The 27828-nt window shown below is 56.0% G+C and overlaps 2 protein-coding genes and 1 long non-coding RNA gene across 3 annotated transcripts; 2 read left to right on the top strand and 1 right to left on the bottom strand.

Annotated features, from left to right (window-relative positions):
• The first annotated feature begins 410 nt into the window (after positions 1-410).
• Positions 411-16084, top strand: BRSK1 (BR serine/threonine kinase 1). The gene is made up of 19 exons (XM_081119610.1): positions 411-661; positions 2467-2561; positions 2672-2757; positions 4661-4801; positions 7120-7236; positions 7317-7350; positions 7434-7502; positions 7753-7899; positions 8372-8403; positions 8715-8885; positions 9385-9482; positions 9643-9802; positions 10022-10082; positions 10512-10881; positions 11270-11318; positions 11496-11619; positions 12110-12314; positions 13586-13675; positions 15409-16084. Exons 1-19 carry the CDS (start codon positions 526-528, stop codon positions 15564-15566), a joined length of 2343 nt encoding a protein of 780 aa, XP_080975736.1. The 5' UTR covers positions 411-525; the 3' UTR covers positions 15567-16084.
• TMEM150B (transmembrane protein 150B) lies at positions 16079-21316 on the bottom strand. Its single transcript, XM_081119615.1, has 7 exons — positions 21056-21316; positions 20586-20661; positions 20422-20481; positions 20273-20340; positions 19407-19534; positions 18380-18563; positions 16079-16557 (listed from the first exon to the last, which is right to left on the bottom strand). Exons 2-7 carry the CDS (start codon positions 20651-20653, stop codon positions 16349-16351), a joined length of 717 nt encoding a protein of 238 aa, XP_080975741.1. The 5' UTR covers positions 20654-20661; positions 21056-21316; the 3' UTR covers positions 16079-16348.
• Positions 19418-23818, top strand: LOC308548301. The gene is made up of 3 exons (XR_013997593.1): positions 19418-19508; positions 20409-20684; positions 21664-23818. It is a non-coding gene; the product is annotated as an uncharacterized lncRNA (long non-coding RNA).
• Positions 23819-27828: the final 4010 nt, after the last annotated feature.

Genomic DNA, 27828 nt, shown 5'->3' with positions numbered 1-27828 from the left:
CTCCCCCCGGCTCCCAGGCCCGCCCCCTGCCCCGCTCCCCCCTCCGAAAGGGTTAACTTTGGGGAAGGGCCCGGAGTCCCCGGATGGTGATGTCAGCGTGCGGGAGAGAAAGGACTAGGTGGCGGGGGGAGGCGGAGAGGAGGAGGAGGCGGAGGAGAGCGGGCGCGTGGGGGGCGGGGGCCGCGGCCTGCAGCATCCGCCGGCCCGCGCTCCAGACCCCCCCTGCGGGGGGAGGCACAGCAAGGGGGGCCGGCCAGGGGCGCGCTGGGGAGGGGGGGCCGCGCCACCCCCCCGGGCCATGCTGACTCCCGGGGCCTGACCCCCCCCGGGCCCGCCCCCCCTCCCCCAGCTCCGCGGCCCGCCGACTGGGGGGGGGCCCAGCCCAGCCCCCTGGGGACCCCCGGAGAGGTGGGGGGCAGCCGGGGGGGCCGGGACGGAGCGGTCGCCGGCCCCCACCGGAGAGAGGGGTCGACCGGCCGCAGGGGGGGCGGCCGGGGGGCCGGTCGGGCCGGGACCAAGGGCACCATGTCGTCCGGGGCCAAGGAGGGAGGTGGGGGCTCCCCCGCCTACCACCTCCCGCACCCACACCCGCACCCACCCCAGCACGCCCAGTATGTGGGCCCCTATCGGCTGGAGAAGACGCTGGGCAAAGGACAGACAGGTGAGCCAGGGGAGGGGACACCGGGGCGGGGGCACGGGCGCCGGGGCGGAGGCGGGACTCCGGCGCTCCGAGGGCAGCGGCCGGCCGCCCGGACCCCCGGTCCCGCGCAGGAGAGGGGCTTGGGGTGCAGGCGGCCTGGTCCCCAGAAGGGAGGGCGGAGGGGTCTCGGACTCCGGGGTCCCGGCGGCGGGCGCCGCAGGCCTGGGCCCGGGGGCCGGGACGGAGGTTGGCGGGGCCGCGCGCTGCGGGCAGGGCGGCCGGGCGCGGGAGCCGAGCCGCTCGGTGCAGCGGAGCCGCAGGCCGGTGACGCGGCGGCCGCGCCGCGCCCGGGAAGCCGCCGCGCTCCGCACTGCCCTCCGGCCCGAGGGCCGCGGGGGGACGGGCGGGAGGCCGGGGCGGCGGTGCCTGCGGCATCCTCCCGCTCCGTCGGGGCCGGGAGCGGGGCGGAGGGCGGACGTGAGAGGCAGTCCCCCAGCCGTGCCGGCGGGGGCTCCTCCTGTGCTGCTGCTAATCGCTGGCCACCGGCCACGGCGCCTTCCTGCTGGTGGGGTGGGCGCTGAACACCTGTGTCCTGGGGACCGGCCAGGGCGTCCCTGAAACGGGCCTGGGCCGGAGGGGGGAGGGGGGACAGTCAGACCTCAGGTCCTAGTGACGAGAGTGTGAAGGTGTTGCTGACCTGAATTCCTGAGTTAAGGGAAGGAGCCATGGGCTTGGGGTCTGAGGGAGGAGGGGCTGGGGGCCTGGACCCCTGGGTCGGAGGCAGGAGGGGCTGGGGGCCTGGACCCCTGGGTCGGAGGCAGGAGGGGCTGGGGGCCTGGACCCCTGGGTCTGAGGGAGGAGGGGCTGGGGGCCTGGACCCCTGGGTGGGAGGGAGGAGGGGCTGGGGGCCTGGACCCCTGGGTCTGAGGGAGGAGGGGCTGGGGGCCTGGACCCCTGGGTCGGAGGCAGGAGGGGCTGGGGGCCTGGACCCCTGGGTCGGAGGCAGGAGGGGCTGGGGGCCTGGACCCCTGGGTCGGAGGCAGGAGGGGCTGGGGGCCTGGACCCCTGGGTCGGAGGCAGGAGGGGCTGGGGGCCTGGACCCCTGGGTCGGAGGCAGGAGGGGCTGGGGGCCTGGACCCCTGGGTCGGAGGCAGGAGGGGCTGGGGGCCTGGACCCCTGGGTCGGAGGCAGGAGGGGCTGGGGGCCTGGACTCCTGGGTCTGAGGCAGGAGGGGCTGGGGGCCTGGACTCATGGGTTTGTGGCTTTGGGGCTTCCTTGGGGAGGGGACATACCCTTGGGGTTTGCCTGCTCCCAGCTATAGCTGCAGTGAGCAGCAGATGAAAGAAGGGGATTGGAGGGTCAGGGTTTGGAAGAAAACGGAGGGCATGGTTTGGGAAAGGGGTGAACATGAAATTGTCTTCCTCGGAGACATGGAGTCTCCAGAAAACTGAAGCTCAGAGAATTCAGGGAACTGCGGGGTTGAAGGAGAGAGAGGGTTGGAGGCAGATGGGGGAGACCACACTATGGAGACAGAGCAGAGAGATGAACTTACACAGGCCCCCCAAGGTCAGAGGATTGGGGTGAGAATCAAGGGTGGCTGTGGGTGGGCCATCAGGAGCAACAGAAATGGGCAGCAGCGGGTGGGGAGAGCTGGGTGTGGGCATGGCGGCTGTGGGTCCACAGGACGTCAGGTCAGGGTGCCCCGGGCCGCTCTGAAACAGCCAGCGGGGGAAGGAGGAAGACACAGGCAGCAAAGGGGTCTCAGGAGCCAGAGCGGGGTAGGATGCTATAGAAGAACACCCCACATTTTCAACTCTGCTCCCCAGGACTGGTTAAACTCGGGGTCCACTGCATCACGGGCCAGAAGGTGGCCATCAAGATCGTGAACCGGGAGAAGCTGTCGGAATCGGTGCTGATGAAGGTGCGTGTGTGAGGAGAGGGGGTCGCTTTGGGAGTGGGTGGGAAGGCGAGGCCTTTCTGACCTCCATTCCTCTGTGACCATCACCTTCACTGCCCCTCCCCACGCCCCAGGTGGAGCGGGAGATCGCCATCCTGAAGCTCATCGAACACCCACACGTCCTCAAGCTCCACGACGTCTACGAGAACAAGAAATATTTGTAGGTATTTATAGACACCCGGCCCCCCACCCCACCCCATGCACCCTTCTCGAGTTCCTAAGGTGGGGCCATTCTGGAAACAAGGCCTTGAGGGGCCTGGGGAAACTTGAGGTCTCCTGGTTGGGCCATTGAAGGCCCAGTCCCTTCCCTACTGCCCAGGGACACTCCCCTATGCATGCTTACCCCTGATTGTCCCCACGCTGACCCAGCTACATGCCGAGAGCATAATGTGCCCCAGCCACAGGCCTGCCAGGCCTGAGACGCCCTGAGTGCGGGACAGTGGCTGACCCCATCCCCTTGCCCGCTAGCCCATGTCCAGCCCTCCTGAACTTCAGGGTACACTCTATACTGACTGGATAATCGGGATCCCTCAGCTAAGAGCAGATTCCTCGGTTTGCTAAGGCCATGGAGCCCAGCGTCTCCTGCCTCCTCCCAACCCCCCACTCTGGAGCACTGGAGCCCTCAGCCCCCAACATGACTCTGGGCACTATGAGTGGACACCCCAACAATGGGACTCCTTGGGTGTTCTGAGTCCCTATCTCGAAGTCAATTACCCGCCCCCCAGGAAGGTTGGGGGTGGAGTCCAGCTGTCCAGGCTTCAGACAATGGGCCTTTGTCTGGACTCTGGTGACCCAAGGGACAGCTGGGCCGCAGGAGAGGGGACAGCCCTGCTAACCCGGCCACACAGTGCCCAGGAGGAAATGGCTCCAACACCCATCAGATGCTGGGGCGGGTTTCCCAGGCAGCAAGCTGCAGTGGCCCCAGGGGCTCATGGGAATTGGAGTCCTTGGACTTCCCCAGGTGTTGCTGTGGCTGCAGGTGCCATCACTCACACTCAGATGGGGCCACTCGCAGCCTACCAAGGGCTCACAGAAACTGAGCTTTTGTTTCCCAGGGGCTAATGGGAGTGAGAGTTTTAATCTCCCAAAGCCTCGTGGGATTTAGAGTCTAGGACCCCGAGCTTTATGGGAGTTGGGAGTTCTACCACCTCCCTGGGGCTGATAGGAGCTGTCCTCTTTTCCTTCGCAGAAGTTGACTTAGATTGGTGCACACTGCCAACATTATTGCCAAGAGTTAGGGAGAGTTTGAGCTTCTTCATCCCAGAGGCTTAGTGGCTTTTCAGAGGCTAATGGGTGTTTCCCAGAATTCTATGATAATTGGGGGTCCCCACCCTCCAGGTGCTAACAGTTGCCTTATCTCCTGAAACAACCAAGAGTCAAAGTGTTAATACTCCTGGAGTTGACATAGGAGTCTCTGCTGCCCAGGGCTGATGGCAACCAAATTTTGGCTTCCCAAAGGCTGATGGGAACTGGAGTCTCTTCCTCTGGGAGGCTGATGGGCGTTGCAGTCTTTACCTCCCAGGGTTGATTGTAGTCTTTACGTCCCAGAAGTTGACAGTTGAAGCGGCAAACACTGCAAATGTCATTGTCTAAGAACAGATGAGAATTCCATTACCTACAGCCCAGAAACAAATGAGAGTCAGAACTTCAGCTTTCCCGAGGCCGATGGAAATAGGGGGCTTTATTTCCTAGGAAAAGTGGGACCTCTGATTGCCTTATCTCCTGAGGACAACTATAAGTCAAAGTGTTGACCCCTGAAGTTGACCTGGGTGTCCCTCTGCTGCCCAGGCCTGATGGGAATTGAGTTTCCACTTCCCGGTGGCTGATGGGAATTGGAGTCTCTACCAAGGATTGATGGGAATTGCAATCCCTTCCTCCCAGGGACCCATGGGAATTGGAGTCTCATCCTCCCAGGGACTCATGGGAATTGGGGTTCTCTGCCTCCAGGGGCCAGTGGGGTTGAGGTCTTGTGCTGAGGTCAAGGGAATGATGGAAGAGGGAGACCAGGCTCTTTGGTCCTCCACATGCCCCTTCCAGCCCTCTGCCCCCTCCATGTCCCTCAGGTACCTGGTTCTGGAGCATGTCTCTGGAGGTGAGCTGTTTGACTACCTGGTAAAGAAGGGGAGACTAACTCCCAAGGAGGCCCGGAAGTTCTTCCGCCAGATCGTGTCAGCTCTGGACTTCTGCCACAGCTACTCCATCTGGTAAGGGGCACAACCAGTAATCTGCTTCCAGTCTCTATGGATTCACCTTTTGGGACATTTCCTAGAAATAGAACCCTACTGCATGTGGCCTTTTGCGGCTGGCTTCTCTCACTTAGCAAAATGTTTTCAAGTTCCATACATGTTGTAGCAGGTGTCCGTGCTTTGTTCCTTTTCGTGGCTGAGTAATATTCCAGTGCGTGCATTAGCCGTATTTGTTTATCCATTCACCAGTTGATGGACACTTTGGTTCTTTCTCTTTTGGGGCTGTTATGGATAATGTGGACATTCACGGACAGGTTTTGGTGTGTACCTATGCTTTCAGTTCTCTTGGGTACGTACCTAGGAGTGGAACTGTTGGGTCGTATGGTAACTCTGTGTTTAGCCTTTTGAGGAGGTGCCAGACTGTTTTCCAGAGCAGCTGCACCATTCAGCGTCCTTGCCAGCAGCCTGTAAGGGTTCCGATCTCTCTACTCATCAGCACTTGTTATTGTCTGACTTTTTGACTGTATCATCCTAGTGGGTGTGAAGTGGGATCTCACTGTGGTTTTGACTTACATTTTCTGGACGGCTGATGACGCAGAACATCTTTCCGTGTGCTTATTGGCTATTGATACATCTTCTTCAGAGAAATGTCTGTGCAGATCCTTTACCCATTTTTAATTGAGTTATCTGTCTTTATTATTGAGTTGTAAGAGTTACTTATCCTAAGGACAAATCTGTTATCAGATGTATATTTTTCAAGTATTTTCTTCCCATTCGTGACATGCTTTTGCATTTTTATAACAATGTTTTATAAAAAGCAAAGTTTTAGCCCTGGCCTGTGTGGCTCTGTTGGTTGGAGCATCACCAAAAGATGGCAGGTTACATCCCCAGTCAGGGCATGTTCGGGAGGCAATCAACAGATGTTTCTCTCTAATCTCTCTCTCTCCCCCTTCTTCTCTATAAAATCACTTTTTAAATGGGAATAATCTTTTTTTAAAAAAAAAAAAAAAAAAGCAAAATTTAAAAATTTGATGAACTCCAGTTTGTTGAAATTTTTTTTTATAGTTAATGCTTTTTTGTCTATTTGTGACATCTTTGCCCAGCTCAAGGTCGCTAAGGTTTCCTCCTATGTTTTCTTCTAGAAGTTGTATAGTTTTAGCTCTTGCACGTAGGCCTGGGATCCATTTCAAATTAATGTTTGTATATGGTGCGAGGTAAAGGTTGAGGTGCATCTTTTGGCATATGAACGCCCACATGAAAAGATTGTCCTTTCCTCACTGGATTGCCTTGAGCTCACAAAGCAAGATATTACATATGCAGTATTTTTATGATTAATTACAGTGAAAAAAAGGATGCCTTCAGCTCATCTTTCAACCTCATCTCTTTGCACCCCTCCTGCTCTGGGGATCAGGGTGGAGGGGCTCAGACTTGAGGGTAAATCCAGGTGATAAAAAGGTAGCCCATTTAAATTGTAGACACCTCCCTGTTGACAAGACTGTCAAAACCCTAACATTAAAAACACTGACCTCTAGGGGGCAATATCAATATATTTAATGACCAGTAGCACCCAGTTACCCACCACTTCCCACAGAAACTGTGGAATCCTTGGGCCCCACCTCCCCCCAGATATTAAACTCTTAAATCTTTTTTTTTTTTTTTTTTAGATATATCTTTATTGATTTCAGAGAGAGGAAGGGAGAGGGAGAGAAAGAGATAGAAACATCAGTGATGAAAGTCATTGATCGGCTGCCTCCTTCACACCCCTGACTGGAGATCGAGCCCGCAACCTGGGCCTGTGCCCTGACTGGGAATTGAACCTCCATCTCCTGGATCCTAGGTTGATGCTTAACCGCTGAGCCACGCCTGGCCGGGCTAAACCCTTAAATCTTGAGGAGTTTCGCCTGGGGGAAGATAGGGAGTGTGTCCCAGGGGAAGAATCAGTAACCAGCTTGGGTGGCAGTATTTTTTTATTACTCAGTAAGGAAATATTTCAATATTTAAAGAGCCAGCTCAGTATCAGCCCTGCTTACCTCAACTCACTTCATACATGTTCAGATATTTGTGGGTAAAATAGTAATGACATTTGGGCTCTCTCACAGAAGAATCCAGTGAGAGGAGACCGTGCCTAGGGGTGCAGATGAGAGCTTCACCCTGAGTTCGTATGGGGGGCAGCCAGGGGATAGGCGGGTACAGGGACTTTCCCTTTGTTCTTTCTACTTTGGGGCATGTACGAAACTGTCTGTCATCAAGGTTTCCAGGCGCGTCCCCCCCGTGAGCGATGGTGAATGGGGGGGCCTAGGCCTCCAGGAGGCCTGAGCCCCACCTGCCTGTCTCAGCCACAGAGACCTGAAGCCCGAGAACCTGCTTTTGGACGAGAAGAACAACATCCGCATCGCAGACTTCGGCATGGCGTCCCTGCAGGTGGGGGACAGCCTCCTGGAGACCAGCTGCGGGTGAGTCCGGGCCCGGCCTCCCGAGTGCCCGGGGAGGGGTGAGAAGCCGGCCCGAGGCTCACGCCACGTCTCTCCCACAGGTCCCCCCACTATGCGTGTCCAGAGGTGATTAAGGTGAGTGTGGAGCAGGCGGAGGGCAGCGGGTGGAGGGAGCCGGGGGCAGACCTGACCGTCGGGCCGGGCCTGCTCCCGTCCAGGGGGAGAAGTATGACGGGCGCCGGGCTGACATGTGGAGCTGTGGTGTCATCCTCTTCGCGCTGCTGGTGGTAAGGCGCCCTCACCCCTCCCGCCCGGGGTCAAGAGCAGCCCCTGGCCCCACATCACCCCAGGGCTTCTCCCCACATAGTTACCTGGTATCAGGAAAGGGCGTGTATTGGGGGAGGGGATACCCACCCGCAGACCAAGATCCAGGAGCTCACTATTCGGTCACAGAACTGTGGGGTGGTCCTGGGGTGCCCCGGGTGGGGTGGGGCAGCCAGGAGCCCTGGGGACAGCAGCCGACCATTTGTCACCCAGGGCGCTCTGCCCTTCGATGATGACAACCTCCGCCAGCTGCTGGAGAAGGTGAAACGGGGAGTCTTCCATATGCCCCACTTCATCCCTCCAGACTGCCAGAGCCTCCTGAGGGGCATGATCGAAGTGGAGCCCGAGAAAAGGCTCAGCGTGAGTTGGGGGGACCGGAATCGGGACAGGGGAAGGGACAGTGGGTGATGAGGGACAGAATCCCTAGGGCAGTCTTGAGGATGGGCCTCCAGGACCGGCCTGTCTGTGCCCGGGGTGACGGCTGGGAGAAGAGCCCCCCCGGGAGCCTGCAACCCTGGGAACCTACCCCTTGGGAAAGGCAAGGATGCCGCCTTCGGTGGGAGGGGGCTTGCGCAGATTTGCCCACCCAGGCAGCGTGCCACTGCTCATGGAAATGTGGCCGGGCTGGTCCACAGGAGTCGGACTGCGCGTGCGCAAGGCGATGCGCTCACTGGCCTCTCGGGGGGATACATAAACTGTCATCCTGCCCTTGGTGATGGGGAGGGAGGAGGCACTCTTAGGGACCCCCAATACCACCCCATCAGCTTTCATTGCATCCAGCTGTGACAATGCGACCTCACTTCTGTTTCTCTATGACCCATCCCCCTCACAGCTGGAGCAAATTCAGAAACATCCTTGGTACCTGTGAGTATGGGGGACTGGACACCTGGGTCTCTGGGGCAGGAAGGGAGAGGGGCCCAAATATCAAAGGCCCCCAGAGCAGCAGGGCCAGAGCCAGCTAGGGGGTGGGATGCCGAGGTTCCTGAATGAGGAGGGGTAGGATGCTTGGACCTCTGGGTCCTAGGGGAGAAGACATGGGTGGAGGCACTGGGGGTCCAGACTCCTGGGTTCCCCAGAAAGGCGCAGGCTGGGACCCAGGACCCAGGACCCCTGAGACTCGGATGAAGGTGAGGGTTCAAGTCCGGGTTCCCTATGATGTTTCTCCCCCTCCCCAGGGGCGGGAAACATGAACCGGACCCGTGCTTGGAGCCAGCCCCAGGCCGTCGGGTGGCCATGCGGAGCCTGCCGTCGAATGGAGAGCTGGACCCCGATGTTCTGGAGAGCATGGCTTCGCTGGGCTGCTTCAGGGACCGGGAGCGGCTGCACCGAGAGCTGCGCAGCGAGGAGTAAGACACCCTGCCCCGTCACCCATGCACCTCGCCCAGGTCAGGCAGGCCAACTGCCCTAGCTCCTTGGAGGGCCCACGGGATGGGGGCACGCCTAGCCTCGCTCAGGCGCAGACTCTCCGGACATAATGGCTTAAAACTCCCGCGTGGAGTTTTAAGTTCCCAGAGGAACCACAAGGGGGCAGTAGGACCAGCAGCGAAAAGGCCCAAAGGGTGCTGAAAAGTATTAATAGATGTTGAGGCAGATTTAGACAGTGCCTCCCATAGTACTTCCATAGAGTAAGCGTTCACATGTTAGATAATTTTATCATTTTTTAGTATAGTGAGGCTGAGATGTACACCAAGACAAAGGAACCAACCATTTTGATACCTAGGAAAATGGAACTGTAGATAGAGCTACTGGATGGACTCAACCCCCAGAGAGCCATAGCTGCAGGGAGGGGATGAGACTACTTCTGGGACCTGACCTCTGACCCCCAATCATCTCCTATCCCCATAGGGAGAACCAAGAAAAGATGATATATTATCTGCTTTTGGATCGGAAGGAGCGGTACCCCAGCTGTGAGGACCAGGACCTGCCTCCCCGGAATGATGTTGGTGAGAGGCAGGGCTGGGAATCCAGGCCCTGGATTCCCGAGGGGGGGAAGGGGCTGTAGGATATGACTTGTCAAAACCCCTCTCTACTGGGGCCTCAGTTTCCCCATTTGTCTGAGTGCCACATACAGCTGGACAAATCAGTCTTTCGATCTGCCCTCAGACCCCCCTCGGAAGCGTGTGGACTCGCCCATGCTGAGCCGACACGGCAAAAGGCGGCCAGAGCGGAAGTCCATGGAAGTCCTGAGCATCACTGATGCTGGTGGTGGCGGCTCCCCCGTACCCACCCGGCGGGCCCTGGAGATGGCCCAGCACAGTCAGAGGTGGGAACCTGGCCCCTGCAGTGGGATCCCCAATTCTGGATGGGGAGGGAGTTCAAGGTTTTAACCCCAGCGCCACCTCCAAGGTGCTGTGTGATTGGGCCAAGCCACCTGCCCTCTCTGGGCCTCATTTCCTCATCTTGAAGGAGTGTGGAAGGAAAGAACATCTGAGCCTTTTGAAACCTTTCCTTTCTGATTTTTAAAAATTTATCCTGGAAACAGATCCCGTAGTGTCAGTGGAGCCTCCACCGGCCTGTCCTCCAGTCCTCTGAGCAGTCCTCGGGTAAGGCCAGGCCCCCAGTGAATGGAGAAAGGGTAAGGGGGTGAAGACCCTGGGGAGCAAAGATCAAGCAGCAGAACCTACAATTCCCATCAAGTTTAGAGATATTGCCCCCTTGTCCCCAAAGGGCCAAAGACCCAAGACTTCATTAGTATTTTAGTACATTCATTGTCCATTCCCACCTCATAGGGTGCCTTTACTCATGTAACAGAAGCTAATTGAGCATCTACTATGCACCAGTCACTGCTGGGTTTATAGCAGTGAGCATGGTAGGAAAAATCCCTGCTCTCCTCTAACGATAGGGGTTGGGGGGAAATAATAGGACTGCAAGGTCCAGCCCTCATGGGGCCGCCTGTGTGAGTGAGTAAGAGTGGGCGCCTGGAGCCTCCTGGGAGGTGTAGCCCATCTTCACCTTGCTCCATTCCTCCGCAGAGTCCGGTCTTTTCCTTCTCACCAGAGCCCGGGGCTGGAGATGAGGCTCGGGGAGGGGGCTCCCCGACTTCCAAAACGCAGACGCTGCCTTCTCGAGGCCCCAGGGGTGGGGGCGCCGGGGAGCAGCCCCCACCCCCCAGTGCCCGCTCCACGCCCCTGCCTGGCCCTCCAGGCTCCCCGCGCTCCTCTGGGGGTACCCCCTTGCACTCGCCCCTGCACACTCCCCGAGCCAGCCCCACCGGGACCCCGGGGACAACGCCGCCCCCCAGCCCCGGCGGTGGCGTCGGGGGAGCCGCCTGGAGGAGTCGTCTCAACTCCATCCGCAACAGCTTCCTGGGCTCCCCGCGTTTCCACCGGCGCAAGATGCAGGGTACGGGGGTCCCTGGTGGCGCAGGGGCTAGGGGCTGACATCTGGGTCGCGGGAGCAAGGGGTTCCCAGGTCCTAGGATGAGGCCGAGTTGTGAGCAGAGATGCAGATACTGGGCGGAGAGAAGCGGAGCCTCGCCTCTGCAGGACCGCCCACTCGGTGCTGCGCCTCGCCTTCCCATTGGCTCACGGCACGCAAGCCCCACCCAGGGGCGTGGCCTGGGTGGGCCGCATCCCTGGAAGGAGCATTAGGCTGCTTGCTGTTTGGGGTTCAGCTCCTGGGCGCGGTGCATAGACGCTGGGTGTGGACCCCCTGGTTGGAGGCGGCTGCTGGCCTGTGTGCTGCTCGTGAGGATGGTGGACAAGTGCTGACCATGCTCTCCCCTCCCCAGTCCCCACCGCCGAGGAGATGTCCAGTCTGACGCCGGAGTCCTCTCCGGAGTGAGTGAGACGGGGAGGGGAGGGGAGGGGAGGGGAGGGGAGGGGAGGGGAGGGGAGGGGAGGGGAGGGGAGGGGAGGGGAGGGGAGGGGAGGGGAGGGGAGGGGAGGGGAGGGGAGGGGGTTTTCATTTCCGCAGCACCCCTCCTGACCCTCCTCCCACCATCCCCTCCTCCTCAGGCTGGCAAAGCGCTCCTGGTTCGGGAACTTTATCTCCCTGGACAAAGAAGAACAAATATTCCTCGTGCTAAAGGACAAACCTCTCAGCAGCATCAAAGCGGACATCGTCCATGCCTTCCTGTCGGTGAGGAGCTGGGTCCCCGCACACCCCGGGCGCCACAGAACTGCAGTCTCAGCAGCCCCTGGGGTTCACCTTGGCACCCGCCTGCCTTCCTCCTACGGCTCACCGGTGGGGCTTGTCCTTGCCCAGCCAGTTGGGTTTGGTGACCGTCTAGGCAGGGAGGCAGGAGGTTGGTTGTGTCCTGGGGCCTGGAAGTGGTGGAATAGGATCCCGCGTTACAGTTCTCCACGTACTAGTGCCCCTGAGGACTGGTGAGTTGACATTCCCCTTCCATCGCTTTGGGAATCTGTTCCTCAGCCATTCATCCCTGTGTAACCTAGTCCTGGTAGGATGGAAGACTACAAATCCCAGGGGGCAGTGGGGCATTCCGATGCCTTGCCTTGTACTTTTGCCCCAGTGGCTGATGGAACTTGTAGTCCTTGGGCGAGGGCAGATGTAGGGTTGCTTCTGCATTCCCTGGGTCACCCGTCCTCGTGTTCCCCGCCTCTCTCAGATCCCCAGCCTGAGTCACAGTGTGCTGTCACAGACCAGCTTCAGGGCCGAGTACAAGGCCAGCGGCGGCCCCTCCGTCTTCCAGAAGCCCGTCCGCTTCCAGGTGGACATCAGCTCCTCCGAGGGGCCGGAGCCCTCCCCGCGACGGGATGGCGGCGGTGGCGGCGGCGGCGGCATCTACTCTGTCACCTTTACGCTCATCTCCGGTACGTTTCGCTGGACTGGACTGCCCCCAGCCCCGTGTTTGGGATGCTCAACTCCGCTGAGATAGAGCAGCCCAGGAGGGCAGCGTGGGGTAGGAGGAGACAGTGCTCAGCTGGGCCTGACTTGCGAGCCCCCCCCCACTCAGGCCCCCACGTCCTCTCCTTTCCCCTTTTCTCATCCACATTTAACCGTGTAACACAGTGTTTACAACGTGCCCGGTGCTTCACTTGCACTGTTTCCTTTGATGTGTTAGTAATCACCCACTTGACAGAGAGGAAAACTGAGTTCTAAAGAGGTCAGTGGACTTGACCAGAGTCGCCCTGCACACGGTGACAGAGCTAGGCTCAAGGTGGACCTCCTGACCTGGCTCTTCCTATGACTTTAAGACTATATATCAGAAGAGCAAGGACACAGGGTGCTGCTTTCGGGCCAGGCCGTTCCCGCAGCCAGAGCAGATGTTACCAATAGATCGCAGCACTTCTTCCTGCAAACTCAGCTGCAGCCTCAAACTCCAGGCAGCCTCGACCAATCAAGAGATGAGAACCACGGAAATGCCTTGTTTCCAATTCTGCTTGGTTCCTGAGTCCTGATAACAAGAATTTGGAGGACAAGGGAAACCTCTGTTTGCTGTCTTTGTCACCAATCTTAATATGTCACAACTGGGAGATGAGCTTGCTCCCAGTTTCTAAACTGGGCAGCTGTGGGACACTGGGGTGTTACACCACCAAAGTGAATTATGGCTCTTTGTTTTGTTCCTTAAAGACTAATAGGCAGCCCTGGCCTGTGTGATTCAGTTGGCTGGGCATCATCCAGGGCACAGAAAGGTTGCCAGTTCGATTCCCAGTCAGGGCACGTGCCTGGGTTTTGGGCTCAATCCCTGGAAGAGGGCGTGCAGGGGACAGCTGATCGATGTTTGGCTTTCACATGGATGTTTCTCTCTCCCTCTCCCTCTCCCTCTCCAAATCAATGAAAAATCTTAAAAAAAAAAAAAAAAAAAAAGATTAATAGGCAGAAGGTTCTCAATTTTAAGATTTTTTTTCCTCCCATTGATTTTTCTTACATTTCTGGCTCTTCATAGCCTCCAGCAGAAACTATTTAAATAGAAAACACCCATTTTTATTCTAAGTCCAACATTTCTTAGCTCCATTTGCAAATGATGGCTTGACGCCCCGGGGGAAATTGGGGCCAAGAGAAGGGGAGTCCTTTTCTGGGTGCAGGGATCGGGCTTCACTGGTTGTCAATCTCCAAGTCATTGTTTCCCTGCCCCCTCCAGGTCCCAGCCGTCGGTTCAAACGTGTGGTGGAGACCATCCAGGCACAGTTGCTGAGCACTCACGACCAGCCCTCTGTGCAGGCCCTGGCAGGTGGGAGGCTGGGGTATGGGGCTGTCTCGTCTTCTGTCCTGTGGGGTGGAGGGGAAACTCCCTGGTGACCAAGTGCTGCAGCATTTGGTTAGCAGGCGAGACTTTAGCTGTGGGAAAGCAAGGCCCACCTGTTGTCACTTTGAGGCCTCACCCGCAGGGCTGTAAGCTTGTTCCCTTTCTAGGACTTGGCCTCACCTGGGCGCATGAGCTCTGTGCTCTAGGGGGTAGGGCTTCCTGGATGCTAGCCTTGTTGTCAGGGAGCGGAATTCCCTAGCAACCAGGAATAACCAGAACTCCTAAGTGAGGAGAGCCCTGCTCAGCTCCTCTCATGAGATAGGGTGGGAATAGGGGTCCCATAGGTCCTAGGGAGAAACAGAGCAGGCAAATAGGACCTGAGCCATGAGGGCAGACACCTGGGTGGCCTTGTCACCAGAGAAGGTCAACTCCCAGGGTAAAGTCTGCTCGAGAGTAGTGGTTCCAGACTGGGGCCCATTTTCCCAGTCAGAACTGACGGGCTAATATCAAGGTGTCTGGAGGGCCAGGCCACACTCCCTTCTGGGGGCTAGGGGTTGGGAGTATCCAGATCTGCCTTCCCAGAGGCCACAGGTAGGAATTCCTTTGCTTTTCATCCATCTTTACAGCTGATGACGGGGCACCTCCTTGAAGGTCATGTCTCATTGTGACACTGACTTCATCTGGGAAAGGTTCTGTTATGGACCCAGCCAGATAATCCAAATAACCTGTTCACCTCTGGGTCACAGCTAGAGTCCTTTTTGCCTTGTAATGTAACATAGTCCTAGTTCTCAGCATGAGGAGGTGGGCATCTTTGGAGGGGGGCACGATTTGGCCCACCGCAGCCCCTAGGGGACATCTGGCGATGTCTGGAGACCTTTCTGCTTGTCTCAATTTCGGGGGAAAGGGGATGCTACTGGCATCTTGTGGCTGGAGGCCAGGGATACTGGGGAACATCCCAGGGTGCACTGGATGCCCCCACAGCAAGGCATTCCCTGGCCCCAAGTGTTACCAGTGGCAAGTGAAGAAAGTTGCCTCTGAGTCTCTGCTGGGCCCTTGACCCTTTCTAGGCCTGGTTTCCAAGAAAGCTGGCCTTAGCACCAGGATTCCCAAAAGAGCACACCCTCAAAGATGAAGGACCAGCAGGCACCTGGGGGCTTAGCCAGGTGACTTATAAAAGGGAATGGGGCAGGAGGTGACCTCTGGTCTGCCTAGGGGAGAGCCATATTGGTGGTTATGACAACAAAGACTCCAGTCATCAGTGACTCTTATGGGGGCCGGTCCCTGCTAGGGGACCTCGGGCACTGTTCTGGGCCCTATAGCAATTGCTGTATGAACACTGGTAACTGCAGTCCCCTAGTCTGGGGAAGTACAGCTCCATAAAGAGGTGATCCCAGGCAGGCCGACCTGTCTGGGAGGGCCTGAGACCCCCCAAAAACAACCTGTTGTAGGGGCTCCAGGCCCCATGGCCAAGAAGCAGTCCCCGTAACAACCAGGGCAGTGGAAGGGAAGTGGGACCCTCTGACCGTGACCTCGAGTACTCGAATCTTACCTGTTGCCATACACACTGCCCCTTAGCAAACTGTGGTGACCAGTATGAGACTGTCTCCTCACGTTGTATGGCCAGGGGCTTGGGCCTGAGCATGACCCGTGCATGGCAGGAACCTCCACACCGGCTCCATAGCCCTGGAGCCCATGCCAGACCGCTTCCTCCCCGACAGACGAGAAGAACGGGGCGCAGACCCGGCCTGCCAGCACCCCACCCCGAAACCTGCAGCCCCCGCCCGGCCGTCCAGACCCAGAGCTGACTGGCTCTCCCCGCCGAGGCCCCCCTAAGGACAAGAAGCTCCTGGCCACCAACGGGACCCCTCTGCCCTGACCCCACGGGGCCGGGGAAGGAGGGGAGCCCCCTCCACCCCCCTTCCCTGCCCCCCAACTGTGAATCTGTAAATAGGGCCCAAGGAGTACATAGGGAGGGGGAGACACTACAAACCCGGCCTTGCCCTGCAGGGATGGGGCTGAGGGGCCGTGCCCAACGGGGAGGGGTGGTTCTGGGGAGGGACTGGGGGTGGGAGCTGTTTCTATTTTATTTATTGATTAATTTATTATTTTATTTATTGGTCAATCTCTCTGCGGGATGGGGTGGGGGAGGGACGGGGGCTGGTTGGGGTGGCTTAGCAGATCCGGAGGGACAGGGCCATCTGTCCTTGTGTCATCCCCAACTCCCCCTTCCTGGGCCCCCTCCCTGGATCCTCCCCCTCCCCCCATGACCTTCTGTACGGATTTGCTCTCCGGAAGGAATTCTGGTTTCGCGTGATCCTGCCTGCGTCCGTGTCTCTGATTCCGCCGGTGACAAAAAAAAAAAATTAATAACAATAAATAGCCTTGATCAGGGACAGCTCGTTGGCCTTGGCCTCTCGCTTCCTGGGTGGCCCCGACTGCAGAGGTGGGGCCAGATGTCAGGGACAGAAGGGTACAAAGATGCCAGCCGACCTACGCCCCGCCATACATGTGCACCACGAGGTTCCGGGCGAGGCAGCGATGGCACATCCCTTAAAGTTCATCCCCAATGGTTCATCCCTGAAGGTTCGTCCCCAGTGGGGGCACAGTGGGGTCCGGGATCGGCCTCTCTTTCCTCTGCCAGCGAGGGCAAGGCCTGGGTCAGAGCGCCTGGGACGGCGGGACCTGCAGGGAGATGGGGGAGGCAGGCTGTAGGTTGAGGCTGGGGCCAGGCAGGAGACACAGGGTGCAGCCCTCCAGGCTGGAGAAGTCCACGGTCAAGAGGCCAAAGAGCATGAAGAGCAGCATGGCCACTGCCCACTCGCAGACAGCAGAGTGGGAGCGCAGCAGGCTGGTGTGGAGGACGACCACTTTACACCACAGTCAAGGGCACACCACCAGGGGAAAGATTCTGGAGCCCACTGGATGCCCCACGTCGGTACCCTCCTGTGACATGTTCACCCTGTGCTGATGGGCATGACCTCTCTGGCTGGTCACCCTCCTTGATGGCTCCCAGACACCCTCAAAGGATGCCCTCCAATCCTGTCTGCATCTCAAACTGTTTCCCAAATATTTTCCCCTGCAGGTCCCATCTGTTTGTATGATGTCCTCAATATTCTAGAACAAGGTTCTTATCTTCCCGTCAGCCTCCCTGACCGCTTGAAGGCTCCACCATCTCCTAGTTACCCGGTCAGACAACCAGGCACATTGCTTCTACCTCCAAACACACAGTTTCCTAAAGATACACCCAGCCCCACACCAGGCTCAGGCCCACAGGCTCCTCCTGCTCACTCCCAAACAGAATTGAATCTTCCTCCTAAAATATCTTCCTCTTTCTGGGTGCCCCCACCTCCATGACAGCCCCACCATCCACTCATGTGCCCCAAATCACCCTCGCCACCTCCCTCATGCCTGTGAGCAGCTGGTCACCCAGGTCTTGTTCTATCTGCCCTGGCCTTGCATCTCTGTGGGTCTCTCCTGTTCCTTCTCCGGCTCCCTGGTTCCACCCAGCTCCTTAAAACCATTTCCTAACCATCGGTGACACGTACTGCAAGCTCCAGCCTAGCAGAGATGCCTCTTTTTCCCTGGAACCCTCCTCACTGGACCACTCTTTCTCCTCTCGGACAAGCCAGCTCTGACTCCTCCAAGATCAGATTAAACATTATTTCATTCATTCAAGGATTTGGAGGCAGTCCCTAAGTCCAACACCATCCCAAAAGCTGGTTTGGCAAGACCAGCTCAAAATGAATGGATCCACTTAATGCAGGCAGCACAGGACCTCAGCTGGGTTCCCTCTGGTTTGGAAATGCCAGTGTCCTCTTGGCCTCCTTTCCATCATCCTCCCCACAAAGGCCAGCAGTCGCCAAGGCCAAGTCTGCAGCCCCTCCTCCTCAGAGCTCTCTACCTAGCAGTGACAATCATCAGTACGATAAAAGGAACTCCATTTTACAGACAAGGAAACTGAGGTTCAGACAGTGATTTGACTCATCCAGAGGCATGCTGGGCTGGGTTCTGGGGTGACTCAGAAGTGAGTTGGAAATGAGGTGCCATCCAGTAGTGTGCTGGTAAACGTTTAACAGCCAGCTCGGATTTGTAGCATTTGGCACTTCCTCTGGTGTAAATACTTCCACTGTGGCCATTTCAAGCTACTAACATGACATCACCCAACATGCAGTTGAGAAGAGATACACACAGACTGCCCCTGAGAGCCCTTGCTGGGAGGCGAACCCCACCATTGAACTACATGTTGGGTCTTAGCCAAGAGCCTCCTCCTGTCTGAAGCTGTTTCCAGTCTTAGCCAGCATGAAGCCCGACAGAGCGGCTACGTTACATGATTGGTTTTGCATCTTCCCAATATTTGTTGGTCACCCACTACGTGCCAGACACTGATCTAAGCACCTCGCATGCATCATCTTTGTTCCTTACAACCCCAGGCTGGCGCTATTATTAATTGCATTTGATAGAGGAGGAAACCTAGGCAACAAGAAGTTAAAAAAAAAACAAAGCACAGCAGAGCTTCCCCCAACTAGTATGTGGACAATGGGGGACTCCAACCCAGGCAGTGTGGCCCTGGGTTGGCACTCTCTGAGGACTGTGCTGTGAGGGGGCTGAGAAAGGAGGGGGCATCCACACTCGCACACAGCAGACCCACCCCAGTGAAGAGCCACCCTGACTTCTGCCTCATAAGGATACTGGCCACCATGAGGATGGAGCAGATGCTGCAGAGGGCCAGGCGCAGTGGCCCGATCCAAGGGGCCCCCGGCTGAGGCAGGCTCTTCATTCTCCAGGAGAGAAGGAGCTGCAGCCAGAAGTAGATGTGGCCCACGAAGAGGGCGAAGAAAGCCCCGGTCAGGTGCGTGGCCTGCTGGTTCTTCTGCTGCAAGGAGGAGCAGGGAGAGTTGAGGGGAAAACCTGTGGAGAGGCCAGGGCCACCAGGCGGGGACAGGGCCCTGACCAACCCCATGGACAGAGACTGACAACTGCCATGCCCAGTGACCGGTTTGTTGATTACGTTGATTACCGTGCATTGGCTATTGTCAGCTCTGTGAGAGTGGGCATGTAAATCTCTTGTCCCCGCCAGGCCAGTGTGGCTCAGCGGTTGAGCAAGGACCTATGATCCAGAAGATGCAGTTTGACTCCCAGCAGGGGGCAGTGCAGGAGGCAGCCAATCAAGGACTCTCTCTCATCATCGATGTTTGGATCTCTCTCTCCCTTCCTCTCTCTGAAATCAATAAAGATATATATCTTTTAAAAAATTAAAATAAAATAAAAAAGAACGTGGGTTCTAGAGTCTACGCATCTGGGTTCACATCCGACCATGGCGGACCAGCGGATGAAGAAACCTCCCTGGGATGTGGCCGGGAAGGACCCAGCCAGAGTCCTGGGGCAGGTGGATAAAATAGGGCAGAACGCAACACCCACCGCAAACTCCCCGCTGCGAGGCGTTAAGGATACGTGACTATCAGTCATTTCATCACTAACGGGGGTGGAGGACAGGGGACTACCCCAACCTCCCAGGGTGCAACGGAATAACGACAAAGAGCCTCCCCCGCGGCGCTCCCCGCAGACAGCGGGAGGAGACACCCGCACCCCCACCGCCCACCGCCCAGCGCCCACGGCCCAGGAGGCTGTGCGGTCGGAGCCGCCCAACGCGGCGGCCGGCGGCCCGGGGGTTCTGGGAGTTGTAGTCCCAGGCTCCGGCGGGCGGACTGCGTCTCACCTGGAAATTGCCCACCACGGAGGTGCCCAGGGCGCAGAGGAGTCCCGACCACAGGATCACCTGGTTAAACCACTTTCCGACGCCCCAGTCCCGGAATTGGTGGTAACGGACGATGCAGATCCAGGCGGCTGGGAGGAGAGGGAGGTGGGCGGGAGGACCAGGCGGGACCCGGCTCCGGGAAGGGCAGTGGGGCGTGGGAGAGGCCGGGGGCCCGGGGGTGGGGGACAAGTCCCGCGCTCAGGGGAGGGGCGGGGGCGCGGACTCCTGGTCCGAGGGGGAGGGGCGGGGGCGCGGACGCCTGGTCCGAGGGGGAGGGGCGGGGGCGCGGACTCCTGGTCCGAGGGGGAGGGGCGGGGGCCCGGGCTCCTGGGTCCGAGGGGGAGGGGCGGGGGCCCGGGCTCCTGGGTCCGAGGGGGAGGGGCGGGGGCGCGGACCCCTGGGTTTGAGGGGGGAGAGGAGGGGGCGCGGACCCCTGGGTTTGAGGGGGAGGGGCTGGGGTCGGGACTCCTGGTCCGAGGGGGAGGGGCGGGGGCCCGGGCTCCTGGGTCCGAGGGGGAGGGGCGGGGGCCCGGGCTCCTGGGTCCGAGGGGGAGGGGCGGGGGCGCGGACCCCTGGGTTTGAGGGGGGAGAGGAGGGGGCGCGGACCCCTGGGTTTGAGGGGGAGGGGCTGGGGTCGGGACTCCTGGTCCGAGGGGGAGGGGCGGGGGCCCGGGCTCCTGGTCCGAGGGGGAGGGCGGGGGCCGGGGCTCCTGGGTCCGAGGGGGAGGGGCGGGGGCCGGGGCTCCTGGTCCGAGGGGGAGGGCAGGGGCCCGGACGCCTGGGTCCGAGGGGGGGGCCCGCCCTGGAGGGGGGCCTGGGGCAGTTACCCATCGCAGCTCCCATGTTCAGCAGCTGGCTGAAGATGCAGCTCTGAGGAGGGTACGACCCGCAGAGACTGGGGAAGACAAGGGATCGCCTTGGGGCTCCGCGAAGCCGGGACCTTTCCTCCCTCTGGTCCTCCAGGCGCCATAACTACCTGATGTAGGGGATGCCTTCCGTGAGGTTCACAGTCTGGTTGGCCACCGCAATCGCGAAACTGAAGGAGGGGAGGACATCAGAGGGCACGGCTCCACGGCCAGGCTTCGCCCGCTCCCGGCCCCGGCCGCCCCCTCGGGCCCCGCGCACCCCGCGCGCACTCACACGGTCCAGATGCTCGAGGTGGCCCACAGGGCCAAGAAGGCAGGCAGCAGGGACAGGAAGCCCCGCATGCCCGGCCCTGCCGAGGAGGAAAGGCCGCCGGTGAACCTCTCTTTCTCTGCCTGTCCCCCCACTTCCTCCACTCCTTGCTCCGTCTGCTCCCCCTCCCCCCCTTTTCTCTCTCTGTCAGGTGGGAAACCAGCCCCAAGCGTCCAGGTGTATTAGATCTTGCCTGCCTGCCTCTGAGACCCCCACTGGCCCCCAGGCAGAAGCACGGGCAGAGGGGGGGCCAGCCGGGGGGACAGGCCAATAGGGGGGCTCTGGTCAGCTGTGCCAGCTCTCAGCCTGGGGCACTTTCCCTATCTTTCAAATATCCTTTCTCCCCCATCTTGAAGCTTCCCCCAGCGGCCCTCCCCTCACCCACCCTCAGAGTCCCGCCACTGCCCCCCGCTGGGCTCCCCCAGGATGCTCACCCGCTGGTCTCCGGCTCTTCTTCAGGACCTGGGGCGACTGGGGCTGGTGAATGGCTCCCAGGAAGAAGGGCTGGGGTGTGGGGTGGGGCTCCGCGGGGCAGCAGCTTTCAGTAGTGCAAAGTCCAGCTGGAAACTCCAGCAGGACCTCGAATGTCAGGACAAGAGTCTGGCTGCTACTTTGTAGGGACCTCACCCCCAAAGTGCCACTTCCAGTCTGCTCAGAACCGGGCAGCTCCTTAGCATCAGGGGGCCCCCAACTTCCTTCCTCTCACTTTATAGGTTCAACCTGCCAACCCCCAGCCCTTATCCTCCCCAGGACTCACAAGTCAGAGTCTATGACTCTCCAGCCTTCCTCCCCAGGGCACCCAGAAATCCACCCCCCCACACACACCCCTGGTCCCTTCTGGAACAAATGCATTCCTTTCTAGCCCCAGGTGTCCACTTCCCAGCTCTCACCTCCTCTGAGACCCAGGATCTGGGCCTGGGGGTCCACTTCCTTCCTCAGTGCGCTTCCTGTCATGGGGTGGGCTGCTGGGGGTGGGCCCGGTGACCCTGCCTCCTCCCCACAACTTGCTGTCCCCTTTCCCTCCTCTCCCTTCCTCCACTAGGTCTGAGTTCCCCAGCAGGCTATGCGTGGGTGGGTGTGACGGACGGAGGGAGACCTCAGTGAGGACATCTCCATCTGAAAGCCTTCCCAGAAAGCAACTGCCTTCCTGCACCAGGACCATTTCTGCTCTCTCCACAGGGCAGCCCTCCAATTTCCTGCTTCCTTCTCCCCCTCGCCCCACCTCCCCACATGGTTTTTTGAGCCCCAGCCTCCACCTGCACCCCCAGGCCCCCAGCCCCTCCGCCCTCAAACCCAGGAGTCCAGGCCCCCAGCCCCTCCTTCCTCAGACCCAGGACTCTAAGCCCCCAAGAACTGTCTCCTCCCTCAGTAGCCCCCCTCTTTTTCTAAATCGTAGCAAAATTCACAAAACATAAAATTAACCATTTAAAAATATACAATTCAGTGGCATTTAGCACATGCAGTGTTGTGCAACCAGCACCTCCATCTAGCCCCAGAGCTTTTTCATCTCCCCAGAAGGAAACCTGGTCCCCATTGAGCACCACCCCTCCCCATCCCTCCTCCCCCCAGCCCCTGGCCACGACCTAACTGCTCTCTGTGTCTGTGGATTTGTCCACTCCGGATATTTTACATAAAGTTGGGTATTGAAACCCTTGGGTCCTCCAGGTGCCGATGAATTTTGCTAAAGAGCCACGTGCAGGCCTAGAGGCTGCTCTGGTTTGTAGATACCTGGGCTGCACAGTCTTGTTGTGTCACTAGGTCCTCCAGGAAGAAATACAAGGAATTGATTGGGAATGCCAGTGCGAGATAAGGGGACAGAGAACAGGGACAGGCAGTGAAAGCCTTCAGGCTGGGACATGGGTCAACCACCTATAAAAGGAGAGGGGGGGTAGTCACTGGTAGGAAGAGCTTCAGACCGTGGCTCAGCTCTGCAAAAGCCCACCCAGCCCAGCCCAATGGGCAGATAAAGTGCTAAGATTTCCCGTCTGCACGTGTCCGTAGAAACAGAAAGTAGATGGGTGGCTGCCAGGGGCTAGGGGAAGCGGTCTGTGATTGCTTAATCACTTCCTTTGGGGAGCTGAGAATGCTTTAGAAAGAGGTGACAGTTGCACAGCAGTGTAACTACTAAAGGCCACTAAATTATATACCTTCAAGGGCTGAAGTGGTGAATTTTGTGTTATGTGAATGTGGTCTCAGTTTTTTTCAAAAATAGATTGCTTTTGCCCTGGCCAGTGTGGCTCGGTGGTTAAAGCGTCAGCCGGTGCACCAAAGGGTCACGGTTAAGGGCACGTACCCGGGTTAGAGGTTCGATTCCTTGCCCCAGTTGGGGCACATTTGGGAGGCAACCAATCGATGTGTCTCTCTCACATCAATGTTTCTCTCCCCCTCCCCCCCCGCCCCCTGCTCCACTCCATTCCACTCTAAAGATCAATGGAAAAAATATCCTCCAGTGAGGATTAACAAAACAAAACAAAAAAGATTGCCCTCAGAGAAGTCCCACATTGGATGGAAATGGCCATGACAAGGTTGCCGCCACCACCACTATGCTTAGTCCTTGGTTGAGGGCTGCTCGAAAAGAAAGTGACCTCAGACCAAAAACATTGTACTTGCAGCTACTGTTTGGATGTCAGCCAAATTCACTCTTCCTAGGTGATGGATTCTTTCTTGAAGGGAGCACCCCATGGCTACCATACTTGTCCAATGTCACTCAGTTACAGAGTGGAGAAGCTGAGGTCAGAACCCAGGATGGTCTGATTCTGAAATCTGGTACTTTCCAACATGCCATGCTTCCTCCTCCTTGAATACCCACCCACATGTCCACACATCCAACCATCCATTTGTTAGTCAGGACAGATAGCTGCTAGGGCAGGAGGAGGGGAAGGGGATGGGGAAGGGGGAGTTTATCTCACCCACTGAACAAAGAAGTCAGAGTTCTGGGACTTCCCAAGATAAAATAGCCAGGTATTCTCACAAATTCTGAAAGCCACAGCGTGCAAAAGGGGATCTTGAAATCTAGTCTGTTACCCAATATATCCAGCAGGAGAACCTTGAAAACTATAGGGGAGAAAAGTATAAAACCCTTGAACCCCCACCAGGTGGGACGCTCAGACTACCAGAGTTGCTAGCTTGTGCTTTATGCCAAGTGTATTCTTAATGAATTCACTTGCTTTGCTTCCTTAATAAATTTGCTTGCTTTATTTCAACACTGGTTTCTGTCACTCGCCTAAATTCTTTCTCATGAGCATGACAAAACCCCAGGAGGGGAGAGCCTCCTCCAACTTGGGTGGCTCTCCGGTAACATTCATCTAGGCAGGTATTCTTGCCTTTATGCATTCATCCAAATAGTACTTCATCTGCCTATCCACCCACCTGCCTCTCTACCCAGTCATCATTTATTCAGATTATCCTCCAGCTCTCCAAGGCTCTATCCATCCACTGAAGTATTCTCTCATGCACCTGCATTCTTTCATTAATTCATTCTCTCAGATCCCTCTTCCCACATACCCTGAAGTCCATCAGTCAATTCAATTTTCCACTTTCCATTGATCCAATCCACTTAACCATTTGTAACAGCTTTCTGTGGCTACTGTAACAAATTCCCACAAACAAAGTGGCTGAAAAACAATGGATATTTGTTCCCATTCTGGTGGGCAGGATTTCAACATCAGTTTGTTTTTTATTGATTTTAGAGAGAGGAAGGGGGGGAGAGAGAGAGAGGAACATTGCTATGGGAGGGGAACATCGATCAGTTGCCTCCCGCCCGTGTCCTGATTGGGACTCAAACCCACAACCTTTTGGTGTACAGGACGAATCTCAACCACCTGAGCCACCCAGCCAGGGCTCAACATCAGTTCTGCTGTGCTGAAATAAAGATGTTGGCAGGCCCTGCCCTAAGGACTTCCTGCCTGTTCCAGCTCCTGGTGGTTGCCTCGGCTTGTGGCCACATCACTCCAGTCTCTCCTCATTCTTCTCTTTGTGTCTAATCACCTACATCTCTCCCATAAGGTACATGTGGTGGCCTGTAGGGCTCACTGGGGTGATCCATGATAATGTCCTCCTCTCAAGGTCCCTACCTTAACCACATATTTTGCCATATAAAGTAATATTCACAGGTCCCAGGGATTGGGAGGTGAATATATCTTTGGGGTTATATTGTTCTGTCTACCACATCATCCAATTATACACACACACACACACACACACACACATCTCCCCTCTCTCAATCTCTTCACCCAGATTCTGAATGCTAAAAACACACAGTTGAGACCTCAAGAGGTTTCGAACCCTGGAGGAAGCAAACCTGTAAGGAGACAGTTACAATGGCTGACGTGGTCGAGATTAATTACATTCAGCAAATAAGTAAATATATTGAGCTGATGATCTCTGCTACTCACCACCCCTGCGTTCCCACCCCTTACCACTTCCACATTGGGAAGGGAAATGATGGGAATAGAATGACCCAGTTTTCACTGCCCTTAAATCTTCTGCCCCACAACCTCCCTTCTCACCCCCAATTCATGAACATAGTATATATGTTAATTTATTTAGGTCTACCTTAAGATCTCTCTTTTTAAAAAATCTCTCTTTTTAAAATCAATCTTTTATTGATTTTAGAGAGAGAGGAAGTGTGTGTGGGGAGAAAGAGAGAGGGAGAGATCAATGAGAGAGAGAAAAACGCTGGTCATTTGCCTCCCATATGAGCCCCGACTGGGGATCAAACCTACAGCCTGGGTAGGAGCCTTGACTGGGAATCCAACTGGTGACCTCTGGGTTATTTCACTTAGGAAAATGTTTTCAGGGTTCATCCAAGTTGTAGCAGGTGTCAGAATTTCCTTTCCACATTTTGTTTATTCACTTACGAGATGATGGATATTTGGGTTAGTTCCACCTTTTGGCTATTATGACTAATGATGCAGTGAACATTCATGTACAAGTGTTTGTGTGGATATATATTTTCATTTCTCTTGGATATATACCTAGGAGTAAAATTTCTGGGTCATATGGTAACATTTTGAGGAACCTCTGGACTGTTTTCCACTTTACATCCCCACCAGCAATGCATGAGGATTCCAATTTCTCACATCCTCAACAGGGCTTGGTATTATTCGTCTTTTTTCTTTCTTCTTTTCTTTTTTTTAAGAAAGAGAGAGGAAGGGGAGAGGGAGAGAGAAATGTGGATTTGTTGTTCCACTTTATGCGTTGATTGATTTATTCTTGTATGTGTCCGACCAGGAATCAAACCTACAACCTTGGCATATCTGGATGATGCTCTAACCAACTGAGCTACCCGATCAGTGTTATCTGGATTTTTTATTATAGCTATTTAGGGAGTGTAAACACTAGTATCACTTTTTTTTTTAAAAAAATATGTTTTTATTGATTTTATTTTAGAGGGAGAGGGAGAGAGAGAGGGAAACATTGATGAGAGAGAGAATCATTGATCGTCTGCCTCCTGCATGACCCTTACTGGGAATGGAGCCAGGAAGCTTGCCATGTGCCCTGACCCAGAATCTAACCGAGCCAGTGACTTCTTGGTGCATGGGAGGAGGCTCAACCAACTGAGCCGCAACAGTCAGGGCTCACTGTGATTTTGATTTGCATTTCCCTCATGACTAATTATGTTGAGCATCTTTTCATGTGCTTGTTGGCCATGTATACATCTCCTTTGGAGAAATGTCTATTCAAGTCTTTTGCCCCTTTTATAATTGTCTTTTTATTAATAATAAGATGTAAATATCCTTCATATATTTGAATTACCAGTCCTACAGACTTTGCAAAAATTTGCTCCTGTTCTATGAGTAACAGCTCTTTTTTTCCTATTTTTATTTATTGCTTGATGAGAGAGAGAAACATTGATTTGTTGTTCCACTTATTGGTACATTAATTGGTTGATTCTTGTATGTGCCCTGACCAGGGATCAAACCCACAACCTTGGTGCATCTGAATGACACTCTAACAACTGATCTACCCAGCCAGGACAAGTAACAGCCCACTACTGAGGGCACTTTCTCTCCTTCAGGATCAGACTTCTTTTTTAAAAAAATTTTCAATTACAGTTGACATTCAATATTATGTTAGTTTCAGGTGTGCAGCATAGTAGTTAGACATTTATATTCTTTACAAAGTGATCCCCCGATATTTCCAAAACCCACCATACATAGTTATTACAATATTACTGACTATATTCCCTATGCTGTACTTTACATCCCTGTGACTATTTTGTAACTACCAATTTGTATTTCTTAATCCCTTCACCTTTTTCACCCAGCCCCCCAGAGCCCCCCGGATCAGACTTCTTTAGTTGTTATTTAATCATTCTGCAAATCTTTATCAAATGCCAATGACGTGCCAGCCAGGCACTGCCCTTGAGTTGGAGACTCAGCTGTGAAATGGCGAGGGCCCCTGCCCTCCTACAGCTTACCTTCCAGCTGGGGAGAAACACAATGAACAAAGAGTGAAATATAGAATGCCAGGCTGGGGTGGTATGTGCTATGCAACGCCAACCTCACAGGCGCGCGACCCATACAGTCACCCACGGTCCCACATTGGTTTAATGTCCTGCTGTCGCCGTTTAAAAATTCTTTTTTCTTTTTTTGAACATATCTTTATTGATTTCAGAGAGAGGAAAGGTAGGAGGAGAGAGAGAGACAGAAACATCAATGATGAGAGAGCCATTGATCGGCTGCCTAGCCCACAACCCGGGCATGTGCCCTGACCAGGAATCAAACCCAGATCTCCTGGATCCTAGGTCAACGCTCAACTGCTGAGCCATGCCCGGCCAGGCTAAAAATTCTTAATACGTTTTGAACAAGGTACTCTGAGATTTTATTAAAAATTTAAAAAATATATTTTGCCCAGCTAGTATGGCTCAGTTGGTTTAGCATCATCCCCTGCACCAGGAGGTCTCCGGTTGGATTGCCCATCAGGGCACCTGCCCGAGATGCAGGATGGATCCCCAGTAGGGGGCATGCAGGAGGCCGTCAGTCCATGTTTTGCTCTCTCATTGATGTTTCTCTTCCTTCCTCTCTCTCTTCCTCTCTCTCTAAAAAATCAATAAAAAATTCTTTAAAAAAAATTGTTTTTAATTGACTTCAAAGAGAGGGTATCTGTGGGTGAAGCTTTCCTAGCAGAGGTAACCACAGAGAAAAACCTTAACATGAGGGAAGTTCAGCATCCAGCAACAAAACCAATGAGACTGTATCAGAGT

Source organism: Miniopterus schreibersii (assembly GCF_964146895.1).
Source record: "Miniopterus schreibersii genome assembly, chromosome: 18".
Taxonomy (NCBI): Eukaryota; Metazoa; Chordata; class Mammalia; order Chiroptera; family Miniopteridae; genus Miniopterus; species Miniopterus schreibersii.
Note: the sequence above shows the minus strand (reverse complement) of the source record. Positions and strands in the feature narration are given on the sequence as shown.

Coding starts and splice junctions, on each gene's coding strand:
- BRSK1 (XM_081119610.1), top strand. CDS start 526: ATGTCGTCCGGGGCCAAGGAGGGAGGTGGGGGCTCCCCCGCCTACCAC. Junction 7,351..7,433: donor CGTGTCCAGAGGTGATTAAG/GTGAGTGTGGAG, acceptor GCTCCCGTCCAG/GGGGAGAAGTATGACGGGCG. Junction 12,315..13,585: donor CACCTTTACGCTCATCTCCG/GTACGTTTCGCT, acceptor TGCCCCCTCCAG/GTCCCAGCCGTCGGTTCAAA.
- TMEM150B (XM_081119615.1), bottom strand. CDS start 20,653: ATGCGGGGCTTCCTGTCCCTGCTGCCTGCCTTCTTGGCCCTGTGGGCC. Junction 20,341..20,421: donor GAAGGCATCCCCTACATCAG/GTAGTTATGGCG, acceptor TGTCTTCCCCAG/TCTCTGCGGGTCGTACCCTC. Junction 16,558..18,379: donor CTCCATCCTCATGGTGGCCA/GTATCCTTATGA, acceptor TGTGGTGTAAAG/TGGTCGTCCTCCACACCAGC.